At 38.3% G+C, this 17,916-nt stretch overlaps 1 protein-coding gene across 2 annotated transcripts in view; it reads right to left on the bottom strand.

Annotated features, from left to right (window-relative positions):
• Nucleotides 1-17,916, bottom strand: part of TSPAN9 (tetraspanin 9) — a 170,727-nt gene that overhangs the window by 91,024 nt on the left and 61,787 nt on the right. Inside the window, exon 2 of one of the 2 annotated variants that reach the window (XM_027449837.3) lies at nucleotides 2,479-2,558. In XM_027449837.3, the coding sequence (XP_027305638.2) occupies nucleotides 2,479-2,541 (63 nt within the window). In that variant the 5' untranslated portion in view covers nucleotides 2,542-2,558. Of the gene's footprint in view, nucleotides 1-2,478; nucleotides 3,490-17,916 lie in introns of those variants that run through there. The other variant, XM_072043110.1, reaches the window with a different exon arrangement.

The following is a 17,916-nucleotide window of genomic DNA, read 5'->3' as shown; positions in this document are numbered from 1 at the left end:
CAATGGGGGAAAAAAAAAGTTGAGAGGAAAGACAGGACTGAAATAACATGGAGTGTTCCAGTACAGGGAGTTGGGGGCAGTGGCAGAGCTGTGAGGGAAGGACAGGGCTGGTCTAGCAGGAGGCACTGACAATTTCAGTGTCAGCAAGGAGTGCATGTAGAGCCAAACAACCAAGACCTGTCAGACAGCCATAGTAGGACAAGCATAGGTTCCAGGTGCAAAGCCAGGGATGTCAAACTACAAGAACATCTGCCAATAGCATGATTCATTCTAGCTCACATTGCCATGAATCAAAAGAGAAGATAATTTTATTTATTCAAATGGCTCAAGACACAGGACAATAGCATAGCCTGGTTATAGAGAATAAGAATCTAGCAAGACTGCAGTCCTCTGGAAGAATGCACAGAATTGTCAAGACTGGCTAGCAAAACTGAATTTAAGTCAGATAGAGTCAAGAACGGGGGACTTCTGAATCAGGACAATGGATCTCATTTCTGCTGTAAACTACCTGACATCTTGCATTTTAGCATTTTTCTGTAATTGTCATTAAAGCACCATATTCATTCTGTTTAGCCTGCCTCATAAATATATACATATATATATATTAGATCAGAGAGAGATGTGACTAAGTTTAATAACTGAAATAAAAGCAGTATAAGCCTAATTAGAAAAGACATATAGGGGAAGGGGCAAAGGGGATTCAGAGGTAAGAGTTAAGCAAGTGCAGGGTTCTAGACTATTTCAGATAGTAGGTTAGACTTAGTCAAGAATCAATGTATTTGTACAAAGTCCAGCAGAAACTGAATAGTCATAGATGAGCACACAGAAGAGGTCTAAAATACTGTTTGCAAGGTCAAGAAATGGAAAAATGTGCACAGAGGGTCTTATACCCAGCCAATGTTGCTGCTTGGTAAGAAGATAAAAGAAAAAGAAAAAAAAAAGGTGACGGTTAAGAGGACATGAACAATGGTATCAGAAGAGCTATAAAAAATAATGGCAACATATAGCACATGAAAATAAGTATATACATATATAAATACACATACTTCTAAGGTGTCAAAGTAATAAAACCTTTGAGTCAAATAGAAATGATTTATTCCAGGAATAGTTAAGGCAACATTCTGGTAGGGTTTGTATACATAAAATAAAAAACAAAAACAATTATTAGAACATTTTGATCAAATGTTCTTCATGTACCATTCCTATCTTCCTGTTTAAGTAAGATTCCCACAACTTCAGTGACTGAAACATTTTAATCTATTACTGCTAAAAGATCACTGTTGTTTAGGTGGTTCAACACTATACTAAATCTCCCATTAATACTTTCTCTCAATGTTATTTCAGTAACTGGGTCAAGATAAACAGAGAAACTCCTAGTAAGACATCCATTCGTACACTGATGAGCCCTACATCAGAGATAGGTATCTGGACTGTTAGTGGTAATTCTTCCAAAATAAATCCAGAAAGAGGTGTATTCGTTTATGTATGAGGCATGTTGTATATTTCTGGATCACAGCCATGAATGATTTTGTTCATTTGTCCAGAAGTTGCAACCACCAGGAAAGCAGTGTGCTTTGATTTTAAACAAAGCAAACTACTTCATATTGAGCTCTGTTCATGCATACACAGTATTTCAATTAGCCTGTGATTTCCTCAAAAGTACTGTTCACTTAAGGATGCCTAGCTGCCAGTTGACTTGAACTTTTCCTCCCTCCCTTGTATGTGACACTGTTTTGCTCAAAGTAGGCACTATGCTTTTAATTTGCTTGCCGAGGCATTGTTACAACTCTTCATGTGTCTTGGCAGAGGGAAGAATTTAGACCCCTGAGAAGCAAATGCAAGTCTCCAACTTCACACATCAACATGGACAAATGTAGCTGAAACTGAATCCGGACTAATTCATCATTCCAGTAATTTCGCATTTATGCTGATACCATAATAGGTTAGAACATATGTAATTTACTGTTTTTAATTGGACAAATGGAACAGAACTTCGTTCAAATGAAAAAGCCATTTGTCAAATGAAGTTTATATAAAATAAATGAGATTTATGGCAGCAATGAGAATATACTTCTAAATTAAACTAACCTACAGCTTAATAAAATATGAGGTATTACAAAAGAATGCAAAAATCCTTCTAACCACAGGATTTTAATGCTACAATAATTCTGCTCTTCCTAAAGGACAACAATTTTGCCCTTTCCTAAATAATACAGTTCAAAACATATATTAGAATACTGAGTTTCAAGAATTAGTAGTTAAACCACAGTAATCAGGTGATAATAAAGATATAGAAAGCTTGTGCATTTTCCCATTAGGCACAGGTTTAACACGGAAAATATTCTATGCAGGTGGAGGGGGAGGGGAGGGAAACATGGGGGGGTGACTTACTGTAGTACTTCACAGATGCACTATTCACATAATGCAGCAGTACAGGATACACTAATAAATGAAGGCAACTGAAAAGGCAGTACTCACCCAAAATATCAAATTGAAAAGGAACATCATATATTTCAAACAACACAGGCAGCCTCTTGCCATGTTGCACTTCTTAAATTCTAAAAGGAAAACAAAGGACAGATCCAGATAAAAGACCACATATTTGCTGCCTTTGGGTGCACTGTATTTGTCACTTTTTATGCCAGTCCCAGTTCCAACACCGGTCCCAGTTCCAACCCCGGCGTGGTTCTGTGTGCGTGATCCAGCTGTACCATAGAAAGCTCCAGCAGTAAAACCTCGACCAAATTGCCTCCCTGAGGCGGAAGGCTTAGCAAAATCTGAATCTTTGCTATCCAAAGATGGACTCCGGTGAATTGAAGAATCCTCGCTACTTGACTTCTCCATGATCTCTCTTTCCACAGTTGTCAGATTTAATGTATAGCATCTCTCAACATTAAACGCAGTGCCTTGCAAACGCACAGTACAATAAGGGCTGTCTGTATTTTGCTTCTTTTTTTCTTCATACGTAAATCAGATAATCACTGCAGAATTTATTCACTGCATTGTTGTTGTTTTTATCTATTTTTTATAGCAATGCAGACTGTACTCTATCTGTACCATGGATTTATATATTAACATCCCATGCAGGAGCATACTCATGATTTATCTTGATGAATCAGTTATGCAGAACTTCAATTTTTATTCAGAAAAGCCATAAGCTCCTTCTCTCTGCCCTTAGTCTACAGCCCTCTAATCTATAGGCAGCAGATGGTCCTTGCATCCATTTCCAAAAAGCTTCTGCAGTACACCTGGGCGACTTTCCTGTAGCCTGATCACTTTTCTTGCTCTCAGCTTCCTTCTCTGTGTCTCTCTGACCGTTTCACACACGCTGTCTTTTTTTTTTTTTTTTTTTTTTTGCCACCCGTTTGCAGTATCTCATTCAGTAATCAGCTGTAACAGCACGCTCTGTGTTTCACTGCTGTTGATGTGAAATCATCAGCAGCTGCAACCACTGGGCATTTCCCACAGAAATCCCTGACCTAACTATCAAGTAATAAATCCACCCTCTTGCTTGCCCCTCCTCTCTGCTTCCCATCTGACCAGTTAGAAGAAGCCTTCTCCCCTAGGGCACACCTCCATGACACAGTACCTTTAAGAGGATTTAGAATTACTCTTGACTATACAACTGCACAACAGAAAATCTCTTTAAATGTCAAGTACTGTTTAGCTGTTTATGAGCTTGAACTGTGAGGTAATGATACTCATTTTATGCAATAAAATTCTGCTAAAAGTATGGATTAGATAGACGAGACCTAGCCTCTCCCTGCTCGCAAAATTAACAGTGACTGCACGTACTTGCATTTTTTTCTGGCTTAAATGTCACGGGACGAGGAACTGGTACAGACTAGCAGCTGACATACACTGAATAGGCACATATCTATATGTGCACATAGCACAATGCCATCACCTATGATATAATTAACCGTAATAAGAAAAGCAGAGCTGCTGTCTCTTAAAGGATGATCAATCAATTCTCAAGACTTGAAATGCAAGGATATCTGAACCTGCAGCTATTTACAGTCTGTTTAACTAGTAAGTCAGAGATTATTCTTGTGTATGCTAATAAATCATCCTACATTGCATGTAGACTGTGAACTAGAAGCTCTGACCCAAATGCCACATTACTTTTCTGGATAGTAACACAACATATCTGGTAGAGCTCTGAAACAAAGTGGGCAGGAGTGTGCAAATGTGGTGGTGCCTATGTGTGCAAGTGCTTGGAGTGGAGGGAGAGAAAAACTTCAGGTCACAGCTGGAACTTCCAAATTTGTCATTTTGTCACAACCATAAAAACAGCACATTGCTGGTGCAAAGTGGGAAAACATTTAAATTGCTGGTTATTTTATTTATTTATTTATTTATTTTAAGAAAGAAATCATCTCAGGAGGCCACTACAAAAGAAATACAGCTACCAGTAAAAAAAAAAGTTATTCCCAATTTTAACTGACCCTCTCACATTTCTTCAGTCTTTTATGCCCAACAGCACCTTCAAATTCTATTATTTTTATATTGCAACATTAGAATCAACATTCTAAAGCAATGCAGTACTTCTCTTGATAAGCCTTTTCTGTGAAGAGATCTTTGTACCATGAAGTACTTCATAGCATGAAATACATAGTATTTATAAATGTAATAACCTTCTCTCACCTCCTCTGCTTCTTGTTAGAACAGGATTTTAACAGGCAGGCCCAAGCCTGTGTCAAAAGAAATTTATTCACTTTGCTTTTTAAAAGCAATTTCAGAACTACCTGCATAAAACTTCTCCATCAGAAATATGACTACAAGATAATGACTAAGTAGTCCACACCATGCAGTGCAGCAGAGAAGGTTACGCACAAAACACCCTAGGTAAAAAAAAAAAAAAAAAAAAAAAAAGATAAATTACAGTGACCAAAGTGGGGCATTTCTGCATTTCTGTACATGTCTATGATGTGAATAACAACTGCTCCCTTAGAAGTTTGTAAGGACCACCAGTCTCAGAAAAAAACATGGGAGAAACTTGCAGGCCATGACCAGGTATCTACCCGAGACACTGGAACTTGCAGTATAAGTATCAGTCAAAGCAGAAGGCAAATGCCTGAGCATGGTTTTAGAAGTCTGAAGAGGCTCTTCAGTTTGAAAAATTATTTACTGGTTGTGAAGTACTTTTAGAATTTACAAAACTGAGCTCTCCAGTCAAAAATAATATGAGAATGCACAAGTAGTCTAAAACATTTTTTTAATGTTTACTCTTTGGTTTGTTATAAATGTTACACTTATATCAAATAGAAAGAAAGGAATTCGATCTTCAGGGAAAAAAAAAAAAAGTGCATTTGTGAAAACTAATGCATTAAAAAAAGCACCACAATTCTTCCCCATGCTTTTTTTCAAAATTTTATTAGTAGACCATTTTTCAATTTTTCTGTTTTTGCCTTCAAATACTACAGAAGATTTGCTTTTTCTAAAATTACTTGTAAAGCACCTTTCATTCAGAGCTAACCATGACCGGTCTACATCACCATTTATACTTTAGAATGCACAACCAAAGAAATAAGTGTAGCCAATACCCACTTTCAAAATCCAAGTTTGAGTAACTAGCACTTGGGCAAAATGAACCAGAGTAGCCTCACCTCCATTGATGTACAAAGCAAAAACATGACTCTCCTATGGCTATGCCGCTAGGGAGACTCTACAAGCTTCAGTAACCTTCTGACACTTGAATCTAAGGCCCCAGAGCAGCTTTACAGATTAGATGCCACTTCCTCCTGCTAGAAACACTAACTCAGTGCTTATGAAGCTCAGTTAATAAATCACACAGAACTACTTATTTGCTGAAAAAATAACCAATGAAAAATCTGTACCCAGTTCCTCCAACTGTGTTTTGACTAGCCATAACACGTAACTTTCTCTGATCGAGACTTTATTGGCAGGTGTTGCTGCAAGGCCATTCAACGTTACAGTTGTCCCACTTGACATGGGACCTCAGCACAGGAAAGAGCACATTTGGCTTCACTGCAGCTCTCATCTCTGATGAGTAATTAGGGCATGAAAAACATTCAAAAGCTCGCTCTGCACTTCATTATTCTTCAATTACTGAATCAGAGAATTTTGATGCCAAAAAAAGCCTCCACATCAAAAATGTAATCTCAGTCCCCAACACAAATGCCTGGGACAAAGAAAAAATATCAGCCTCTGACATCTGAATAGCTCAGTCCAGTATGAATGGTAAGAATTTAGGCCACTTTCAGATATAGTGTACGAAAGTGAATGTCACAACTGGTGTAGCAGAAAGAATGGAAAGGAAGGTTATTAGTAACAACGCCCAGACAACATAGGCTGGGTCTCCTATTGATACTAACTTGCCTAGGTCTCTTCTGGGAACAGCACACCATTGTCCTCATAACAAAGATCCCAACAACTTCATTTTTTATTTGTACTTTTCCTAAGCCTTTAGTTTTATCTCACCAGAACTTCAGTGCCAATTACACACAGCTACAGTGCTCCTGAACACTTTTATTTGTTTCTGCCCTCTTCAGCTGTTTCTACACAACTGCCTTGTGGAACCATGATGCGAAACAGAACAAAAGCTGACCAAGTTTAGACACATATTTATAACCATGTATTTATAAAGACATAATACAGATACAAGTGTATTTAAGCAGCATATGAAGAAAAAAAAAAATCTTACTTTTTCCTTTGTAAAAGATCCCGATTTATTTTACAAAACAGCCCCCTAGATGACCTTGCTCATGCAGTGAAGGGGACAGGGACTATAGCAGGCAAGAACAGGAATAAATGTCAAAGGCTGAACAAAAGTTTCTTAAGCTTCTCTTATGATCTCCCATGATTCCAGACTTGAAAACATGAAACATTAGGAGTTTTTGAAGAGGGGAAGTAAAAACTCCAGTCACCATGATATGCAATCCATCATGTAGGCTAATGTAGTGGTACTGTAGCCATTTTAAACATGGGGAATTTGATGATCAAGTAGTTTGCTGAGGATAAATAGGAAATCACTGGCAAAGGATCAGACTGAATCTAGGCCACACACAGTCCCAGGTTAGTTCACTAACCATTGCACCATTCTGGAATTAAATACTTTTAGAAATCATGAGCTTTAGTAATCTTGTTGCATGACTTCAGAAAAATGTGGAGCCTTGTAGAGAGATGCACAAACGTATATGCTATCAAATGTTCCAGGAAAACAGTTGTTAAATTCACACTTTTATTTTGAATGATATTGACCAAAGCCTCGGTTATACACTCCTTCCTCAGGCAGGAAGATTAGGTACCACTACCTAGATTATAGTAGGTAGACAAAAGAGCTAGATTGCTCCGCATAAACTGAATGACTATAACTTCCCAGTCAGCAGTTCAAGTCACTGCTCCAAATCCTAGAAGACCATGAGAGGGAGACATGTAACAAGATTTGGAAAGAGTAGTTTGTGACTCTGGCATAAGAAGTCATATACAGATGAAAGCTCAGCTTAGAAAAAATACACAGTTCATTTTGGAATAATCTTAAAGAGAAGAGAATGTTCAAATAATCATAGCTGAAATAAATATCACCTGAAAAACAAAAACTTGGAGTTCTCTGGACTCCCATGCCCCTGGCTTCGCAACAAAGAGCTTATAAACTCCAGCAAGTCAAAATACCAGCCTTATCAGCAACACAGTAACTCTCCTTGCCTACCCAAGTCAAAGAGGTAAACTCTCTTTGAGTTGTCTAAACTAATACTTATCTTGTTTATATACCTATAAGAACAGTTTATCCTTCTAACATGGTGTCCCCTCTGCATGGACAATCAAGAAAATAAGACCTTGTTATAAGACTTCCCACTGCATCAAATATTCTGTGGTACAGTCCATGATGTTTCCATTAAAAACCATGACAGCATGACATTCTGTCTCAAAATTGTACAAAGGAATTAGTTGTAGACCATGTCAGGGACCTTAACCCACCACGATCAGCTGCAGATGATAACATGACATGCTGATGCAGAGGAGACATGGGAGATGAGGGTCAAAGTGCAATGTGGGGTCCCAAAGCTAAGAAATTGTGATTATATCACACCTTCATACCAGCTGTCCCTCAGACTGAGCAGAAAGAATGCCTGAGATTCCAAAGTTACAGGAAAAACATAACTTTATTAAAAACAGAAATACAGCTACCTACATTTAAGCTTCTAAATTGAAACGTGTACTAGCACAAGGGTCTTCTAGAGTTTTGTCTTCACTTTATAAACAACATCACGAACTATGCTAAACTAAAGATTTAGTCCTCTAAAGACTATGTTAGTATGCAATTCACCATTGCTATTTTCACCTTTAAGAACTGAAACCTGGAAAGGCTGTTTACTGCTTGTTTCTGAGAAGCCCTAGTAGTTTGAACTTTCTGGGGCTTTGCAGTGCATGTACCAAGATCAAGTCAACCCATACAACATAGAACCTATAATCCAGACAGAAAGCAAGACATTAACAGCTGACTTTGAATATAGCAACTATATTGGACATTTAAAGAAAGAGTCTCAAAACTACCTTACCAATACTTCCACTAGCAGGTGGGAGAACACAGAAGATTTGCGAGGCAAAAAAATAGCACACACCCAAGCAGATGAGCCTATTCTGCCAGGCAGCAGAGAGTACCAGATCTTTGAAACATTTTGATTATGCCCTTTGACCCCTTAATATAAAAATCTGTATCCTTTCTAATTATGGGGGTTTTAACTCATCTTCTACTGGGGCAAATACATCGTTCCATCTCCATTAGCAGCTAATCCTTCTTGAATTCTGCTGAGACTTTAACCTCAATATCTTCCAGCATCGAGTTCCATAGGTAGGCATTATGTTAAAAAAAAATCTTCTTCTCATTTGCTGTCAGCCTTCCAGCTTAATTATTTGTCCCATTCTGGCATTTGCCCTTATCACACAATTCATTATTTTGTAATCCTCTGTTACATCCCATGTCATTTGTCCTACATTAATCAAAGCACGTATAATCTTTTCAGTGCCTCCTGTTATTGAAAGCTCTTTGACTCCCTAATAACTTCAGTCAGCCATCTTATGCTTTCTTTCTATTTGAGTTGTGTTTATACCATAATCTTTTCAGATCAGTTGATGACAAGATCTTTTTATTTTTAAAGGACAAAAGTTGACATTTAAATGCAAAGTTTAATTGATCAATTCTGTCTCTATCAACAACTTACCTTCATGAAAGGTGAAGTCATTTAGATTCAAAACACTTTTATTTTTCACTCCTATTTTGCTTTTCTATTTCAGATTATAAATTTGGTCTCTGAGAAGTCCAACACCTCAGAGACAAACAAGAAAACCCTTATAATTTAAATTCTGTATTTTATCTGTAGGAACAAAGGAGGTTCTCACTATAACAGCAATAGTTTAATACTTGATACTTATAAAATCATCAGAATGTCCATCTGCAAGTCAGGGACTCCTTGCAAAGAATCTAACATAAACTGAACCAAGCCTTGGCCAGCAATGATGAAAATAAATGTGTGACATCAACTGATGCCTCCTCCCAGAACACCAAAAAGCATATGGAGATAAGTGTTTTTTACCATGCACACACAGAAAACAAGGATCAAGGTAGTAGAAAATTGTCAGCCACATGCTGGAAAGCAGCAACATTATTTCCCTGATATCCCCATGGTATGAAACACCAGAAGTCAGATCTCCAAAATCATGCTTTAAAAAATATGCTCCCATCGCCAACTCCACAGAAGGGAAATGAAAGGGGAGGGAAAGAAAAAGGATTCTTCTTATTTATTATCTATTTTTTCCAGAAAGCACAAAATCCAATCACTACTCTTCCACTCACAATTTCAATGACAGTTTAGTTTTGTCATGATCCCAATTGCACTACAGATTAAAGAAAGCTATCAAATAGCAGAAGAATTTTGCCTATCATGAGAGATGATATCTCTTCTTACCCTTGGTCAGTGTAGGAGCACTTTGCTAATACAGGAACTTTTCTAACCCTGTCCAATGTGTAGATATCCCTTGAACAAAATCAGATTGTTATTCTTTATCCTCTATTCTAAAGAGACTGTCTTTCACCAGCAGCCTGCTGTTCTGAATTGGTAGACAGCTGGCATCTGGTATCAACATAACTATTAAACTTAAAAATGAACAAAAAACATAAAAAATAAAGGAAAGAAAACTCACACAAATGGTTCCACATAAAGAAATGAAAATGACATCATTCACTTTAAAAGGCAACACACATTTCCCAACCCTGCTCAACAGTGCCATGAAAGAACTTTTTTAGACATATTCCTTTCATAATTAAGTGAATTCCTTCATCGTTAAAATATTCATATTTTGGCATTTCACAGGATAAACTATCCTGAGTTGGAAGGGACCCACAAGGATCCTTAAGTCCAACACTTGGCACTACACAGGACCACACAAAAATCAGACCCTATGTCTGAGTGTTGTCCCAACACTTCTTGAACTCTGGCAGGCTTGGTGCTGTGACTATTTCCCTGGGGAACCAGTTCCAGTGCCCCTCTCAGTGAAGAACATTTTCCTAATATCCATCTGCATCACACTTGTAATTCCATGAATGAGGATATTTAAAACCACTGCATCAGGGCTGGCAGAGCCCCAGATGTCTACAATTGTCAAAAACTTACATCATTATTTTAGGTTCCTTCTCCCATTAACTCATCAGCAGCCCCAGCCTCCACTTTAAGACATCCCTGAAAGTGACTGACTGACTGCCTAACTGGAGAGCAGTCACCTCAGAGATGTGTGAGTCATCAAAAGAGTGTTTACCAGCAGCACTTCCAAGCAAAACCTGATCCCAGGTTCAATGTTCAGGTCAAAGAGGCACAGGTCTACAGTTTTCATAAGGGAGTCAAAATGCCAGATGAATTACCTATCTGCTAAGGGCCCAGAGCCAGTAGTAACCTCAGAGCTAAAAGTTGTCAGCAGAATAGGCTGAGTTCAAGCCACAGTACAAAGTTCCCCTCTGCTGGGCCCTCAATGTGACCCAGAGCAGAAATGTCTGGAAACAAGAGTGCAATCTAGCCTCTACAGACATTAGCCTGCTCCTTGCCCTCCCTGAGGTTTACCACCTGTAGTAACAAGCTACGTTGCCTAACAATTCCTCTCACACACTTCCTTTTGTCATTCAAGAGAAACATTATTGGAATCATGTGAAATGTTTGGGTTTTTTTTGAATAATTCATTATAACTTGCAAATATCTGAAGCGGCGTTAACAGCACCTTTCGAGTTATGGTCAAACTACTGGATAACAGTTTTATTTCATCCTGCAAGTTTGGGTTGGACTCTCCTATAGCTTCCAGAAAGCTTCCACAAAAATATAGCCAGAGCAAAGTCCACAGACTCCTTCCTGACTTGAAGCCCTTTAGATTTATAGAAGTCATCTTATTTGAGCAACTGCATTTACCCTCACAATAAAGCTTCTTGCATGTTTTGTGGTAACACTATGGGATATTGTCAACTTTGACATAAAAAATAGGATGCGCCTGTAATGTAACAGTCATGCAATTAATGTTTTTGCTTTGCCAACAACAGTAAAGTCAGATTTAAATGCCAAGAGGAGAGATACTTTATCTGCTTTACTCATGTCACAAAAATGAGGCTACATGGTTCTCATCTATTCTGCATGAGATACAAGAAAGGGTGTAAAAATGAAACCAAGGTAAATCTCTTGCTGTAATCCAGCAGGTTTAGGTACAGCTGTTCATGAGCTTTATGATCAATGTCAGCTCTTATTACAAGGATGTGAGGGTTTTAGGAAAGGGGAAAGGAAAGAGAGAAAAGGGGAAAGGGAAAAATAGGGGGAATAGGGGAGAGGAAAAAGGGGAAATAACAGGGTACAATTTGACATGACCCTATCTGTCAAGACACAATCATGCAGCAGTTCAATTACCTGATTTACAGTATGAGTTATTTAACTTCTTACAGTACATTAATGATCCATTTTAAACACAGAACTATTACTGCTGAATATGATCTATAGTTTTATTTACAGTTGGTGAGAATGCCTTGTGCTAGCTGCAATACCAGGCATGCAAAGCCTAATATGAGGTGTAAAGAATGGATGCAAAGATGTTTGAATCCTTCCCAAAAGCCAAGCCCACATTCCTTTGAGTTTTGAGAACTTTACTTATACCATCAGACTTTACCAAAGGTGAGAAAACTAAAACACCCCTTATCAGCAGCCAGCAACTAACAACATTGCAGAAGTTCATCATAGTGACATTGAAAAGACAAAAAAAAAAAAAAAAAAAAAAAAAAGTATGCTGTGGAAGGGAAAACTACTTGTGCAATTCATCCTGTTCTGATCTACCTAAGTGAGCATACTATGTTAATTCACCACAGGCAGATTTATTTATTTATTTATTTATTTACAAATAAATTGGGATATAGGCATGACACTTAATAGAATCATAGAATCATTAAGGTTGGAAAAGACCTCCAAGATCATCCGGTCCAACCATTCCCCCACCACCAATATCACCCACTAAACCATGTCCCTAAGCACCACGTCCAGCCTCTCCTTAAACAGCCCCAGGGATGGTGACTTCACCACCTCCCTGGGCAACCCGTTTCAATGCCTGACTGCTCTTTCCGAGAACAACTGTCACCTAATTTCCAATCTAAACCTCCCCTGGTGCAACTTCAGGCCATTCCGTCTTCTCCTATTACCAGTTACCTGTGAGAAGAGGCCAACCCCCAGCTCCCCACACCTTCCTTTCAGGTAGGTGTAGAGAGCAATGAGGTCTCCCTTGAGCCTCCTCTTTCCCAGACTGAACAACCCCAGTTCCCTCAGCCGCTCCTCACAGGACTTGTGCTCCAGGCCCTGCACCAGCTTCATAGCCCTTCTCTGGACACGATGTCCTTCTTGTAATGAGGGGCCCAAAACTGAACACAGTACTTGAGCTGCAGCCTCACCAGAGCAGAGTACAGCAGGACAATCACCTCCCTGGTCCTGCTGGCTGCACTATTCCTGATACAGGCCAGGATGCCATTGGCCTTCTTGGCCTCCTGGGCACACTGCTGGCTTATGTTAAGGTGAGCATCTACCAGCACCCCCAGATCCCTTTAGTTTGCACAGCTTTCCAGCCATTCTGCCCCAAGCCTGTAGCATTGCATGGTGTTGTTATGACCAAAATGCAGGACCTGGCACTTAGCCATGTTAAACATTATCCCACTGGCCTCTGCCCATCGATCCAACCTGTCCAGGTCCCTCTGCATATGCTCTGCACATTGGTTCACAGGAATCTATCAAATAAATGGCTGTAAATGCTTATGTGTGTAAGTAGTGTGTATCAGCACAGATCTTTAAAGAACATGAATTAAACTAAAAGCTTCCAAACTGCAATATCAGATAAGGGTAGACAGTGCTAAGTTTGATACAAGTATGCCTTTCAGGACCCAAATTTCATGCTCATAATGTCCTTTCTCTCTTCTCTCCTCAGTGTCCAAGTCTAGCCCAGTTTCAAGCCTAAACTGATTTACTGAAAAGACTTTCCAGACCTCTTCCCTTCAGAGGAACAAGTTAATAGTAATCTGTAATAGTAAATCTGCAATGATGTAATCCACATGATAATGTTATGCTTGCATTTGTTTTTTTAACCCTCTAATCTCAATGTCTATAAAACAGATCTATGCAGGTTTGGACATGAATGTTAACATAAGAGATGCTTTGCTCTCTGAATTTAATCCAGACTGTGGGATCCTTCTGTTCTATTTTTCTCATATTCTCATGTCCTTTTGCTGCCAAGCATCTCACCAGAAGAAACATAAAATTATTTTTGACCACCCAGACATTTTTTGTAAGAGTTTTAAGAACTCATCATTCTATCTCATTTCTGAAATCCAACTATTATAAATTGCCCATATCTTGATCTTCTCCTCTCCCACCTCTTTCTGTGCCATTGATTTATTATAGGCCACTTTTATAGTACTTAGTATTTCTATTCCAATAGCATGGAAACTATCATATTAGATATTTATAAGTAAGGAGTCTACTCCCTCCTACTGAAATCTCAGCAAGATAATTTGGCAGATACAATTAGGAAAAGATTCTCTATATCTATCTCTTTTTTGAAGAAATATTATACTCAAATACATAGCTTTAAACATGATTCTAAACAAAACCTGATCGTATAAATTGCACTCTGAGAACTCAAGTGTCTTGTATTCCAAGAACAGGTAAATCAAGTCAGATCAGTTTCCTATATATAAATATTTTTTCTTTTAAATCAACTTGAATGCTTTCTACCCTGTACACAGAGAAGAAAGATTCAGAAATTGCAACTATATTAAGTAATCTGGCCTAAAACTAAAATAAAAATCTTCTCGCTCCCTGACAGATGTACTACTGAAGCTCTGAAGGTTAAAAGAGAACAAAAAACAGTATAAGTTTAATCAATAGATTGGTATCTATGGATCTATGGACATACAAAGAGAACAGAAATGATGCATTAGAAGGTGTAATTTCTTTTTCTATACAGAATACTTTTCCAAACAGAATGATGCTTTGCACCTGTCATATAATTCAATGCCAGTTTTTTGTATTATGCTGTAAAAAAGACTAAGAAAGTATCTTGATCATTTCAAAATATATATATATATATTTATTCCAGTTCAGTGCCTCCCAAAGAGTATCTATCGCAATTTTGCAATCGAGCTTTTAGCTTCATTTATACTGATTTCTCAGTTTTGTCCCTACCTAATACATCTGCTGTACAGTACAGATGTAATACTTCTCTACATAGAGAGTCTATATGGCTCTCTCAAATATCAATGATCTCTGAGTCTGGAAGATTATGTCAAAGCTGTGGGTGGATGGGTGTGTAGGAGGAAGGGTTTAACGAATTCTTCACTATGAATCGCTCTTTAATTAATTGTTCATAGGCACCAAAGCCTTCTAAATGTCTATCACAGAACTATCTTCATACATTTTCAACTATCTCCATATTTAACATCCAGTTATTTTTTCTTTTAATATAAAGAAGAAATACTTAAAATTCAAAGAATCCAAAACAGATTGTTCTATAGTGTCCTGTATTCTCAAGCATTGGAAAAAAAAAAACAGCCAACCAAAAAAAAAAAAAAAAAACAAAGGGAAGAAAAAAAAAACAAAAAAAAAAAAACAAAGAAAACAACAACAACAACAAAGAAGAAAAAAAACAGGGCATGGTGCACTACTACACTGTTACTGCAAAGTTCTGTCAACCAGACATTCTCCCACAGGCTAGTAACTGGCAGATATTACATACATTCTGTAAACCACATTTTGAAAGTAACCAAGGACCATTCAAAAAGAAAAGCCAGATATACATTATTGACACACACATCTCAATACTGAGAAATGTTAAACTCTTGACCTCTATTCTAGAAGAGGATAGATGCATGCTTAGGGGAGAATGCCAAAGGAAGATGCCCTCAAGAGATGATATACATTATTTTGAAATAAAACTTTCAGATCACAGAACGTTAATATTAGGGCTTTAGGTACAAGGTGACAAGACAAGCAAGAGAAACAAGTTGCTTCAGGGGAAAATTTGTTCTGGATATAAGGAAAAAATAATCTTCAATGTTAGAACAATTAACCATTGGAACAGATTGTGTGGACAAATGGTGAAATCTCCCTTACTGGAAATATTCGAGACTGCTTGTCAGGGCCCTTGGATAACCTAAACTAAGGTTCTGCTTTCAACAGAAGGTTGGACTACACAGTCCCTAGTTTGTCCCTTCAACCCAAATTTTCTATGACTTTAACATTTTGCCCTAATATTAAAAACTTGAGTTAGTCCCCGTGTGATTCCCTACCACAGGTAATCTCCCCAGGATATAAAAGACTGAGACTGAATTTCATGGTTCTGAGCTTTTTAAGGACAGAGTAGTATTCACTGACTTACAATGTAAATAAAATCAGATGCACTGAAAAACTGGAAAACTGAAATTACTATCATTCTGATGAGGAGAAACATCTTATAAGTATCTAGATTTGACAAATTAGTAACATCCTTATCCTATCAACTGGGTATTTGAAGAGCATAATTCCTCTCCAATTTGTGTGAATTAATTTGGTAATTATCCTTTCTAATCTGGTAACTATCATGTTGTTGAAATCTACATTTCACAGAAGATATGACACAACAGATCCCAGTCCTTCCCATCACCACATTCTGCATCTTTTCCACCCCACTAGAGTGTGAAGCCCATACAAGAGTTTATTTGATAGAATCCAGAAACTTCCCCAAAGAGAGTAATGTAACATCTGCAAAAACAGAGATTAGTAATTATTTAAAGCTTCAGTCATGGAAATATAACTGCCCTTAGAGATGTAGCAGCTGCACAGATGAAGTGCTGTTTTATTTTCCTCAATTATAATTTTCTGAAAAACTCCAAACAAAAGTTATTTTTACAGGAGAAGAAACCTTGATGTTTGAGCACAGAGATGCTGGAATTTCTTTCAGTGTTGCCACTCTGTCATGAGAGTGGAAAGCTATTTAAATACTTTGATTTGAGAAGCCGATACAGTTTTAGGTTCACCCAACTCCTTAAATGGGTATTACCAACATAAACAAATGCCAGTTTTTGCAAACAGCCTTGAAAGTTTCTTCAGATATGCCTTCTATTCCAAATCCCCCCCTGTAGCTGTAGCTTTCCTATCATACTGTTCTCTTCTTGCAAGCATTTTTCTTTCTTGGAAAAATTCTTTCTTTCTGCCTTGGAAGGCATTGGGGTCCATCAGTGCTAGTCACCTTTTAAGTACCACCTCTTAAGAGCACAGGAACAGGCAATTCCAAAATGCTGGAAGACAAGCAGGAGGGGCAGAAGGCCAGCTTGGCAGACCAGAAATCTTCTAGAGCTTAATCAGAAAAAGAAAAGTGTATGGCTACCGGAAGCAAGGTCAAGCAACATAGGAGGACTATAGAGATGCTGTTTGCCATTGTAGAGAGACAAATTGTGCAGTGAAAATTCAATTAGAGTTGAATCTGCTCAGCACTGCGGGGGACAATAAACAAGGCTTTTCAAAATACATTAACAGCGAAAGGAGGATCAGAGAAAACATTGGTCTGTTACTTGCTGAGGATGGTCACCTCACAAACAGGGACGCAGACAAAACAGAGATGCTTAATGCTTTCTTTGCCTCTGTCTTCAACACTGATGATAGACCCCTGGACTGCCAGAGCCCTGAGCTGGAGGACTGTGACTGTGGCAACAATACAATTCCAGCCAACCTGTAACTTGTGTGGGGTTTGCTACCCCAGCTGGATGCCTACAAGCTTATGGGGCCTTGTGGGATTCATCCCAGGGGACTCGGAGAGGTGGCTGATGTCATCACAAGACCTCTCTCAACTGTTTTTCAGTGGTCTTGGGAATCTGGGGAAGACCCAGTTGACCAGAAGCTGGCAAACTTCTTTCCAGTTTTCAAGAAAGGCAATAAGGACTGTGGTAATTACAGGCCTGTCAATCTCATTTCAGTGCCTGGTAAAATTATGGAGAAGATTATTCTAGAAGTTACTGAAAAAGACCTGAAAGACAATGCAGTCATTGGTCACAGCCAACAAGGGTCCACGAAGGGAAGGTCCTGTTTAACAAACTTAATTTCCTTTTATGACAAGGTCACCTAGGTAGTTGACCAAGGGAAGTCAGGTGATGTAATCTTGTTGGATTAGAGCAAAACTTTTGATACTGTTTCTCACAGTATCCTTCTGGAAAAAAATGTCCAGCATACAGCTATAATTACATATGTATAAATACATAGATAAATACTTAGTATTTATCTCCATTTTTTTCTGTGCTCATTGTCCTATATTACAAGCAGCATAAAATATTCAGATAACAAGTAAACTTGAGTTTGTTCCTGTGGTGGTTTTACTCAGGTGGACAGCCGAGCTTCACCACAACTGCTCTCTCACTGCCCC

This window comes from Anas platyrhynchos, chromosome 1 (assembly GCF_047663525.1).
Source record: "Anas platyrhynchos isolate ZD024472 breed Pekin duck chromosome 1, IASCAAS_PekinDuck_T2T, whole genome shotgun sequence".
In the NCBI taxonomy this organism is placed as follows: domain Eukaryota; kingdom Metazoa; phylum Chordata; class Aves; order Anseriformes; family Anatidae; genus Anas; species Anas platyrhynchos.
Note: the sequence above shows the minus strand (reverse complement) of the source record. Positions and strands in the feature narration are given on the sequence as shown.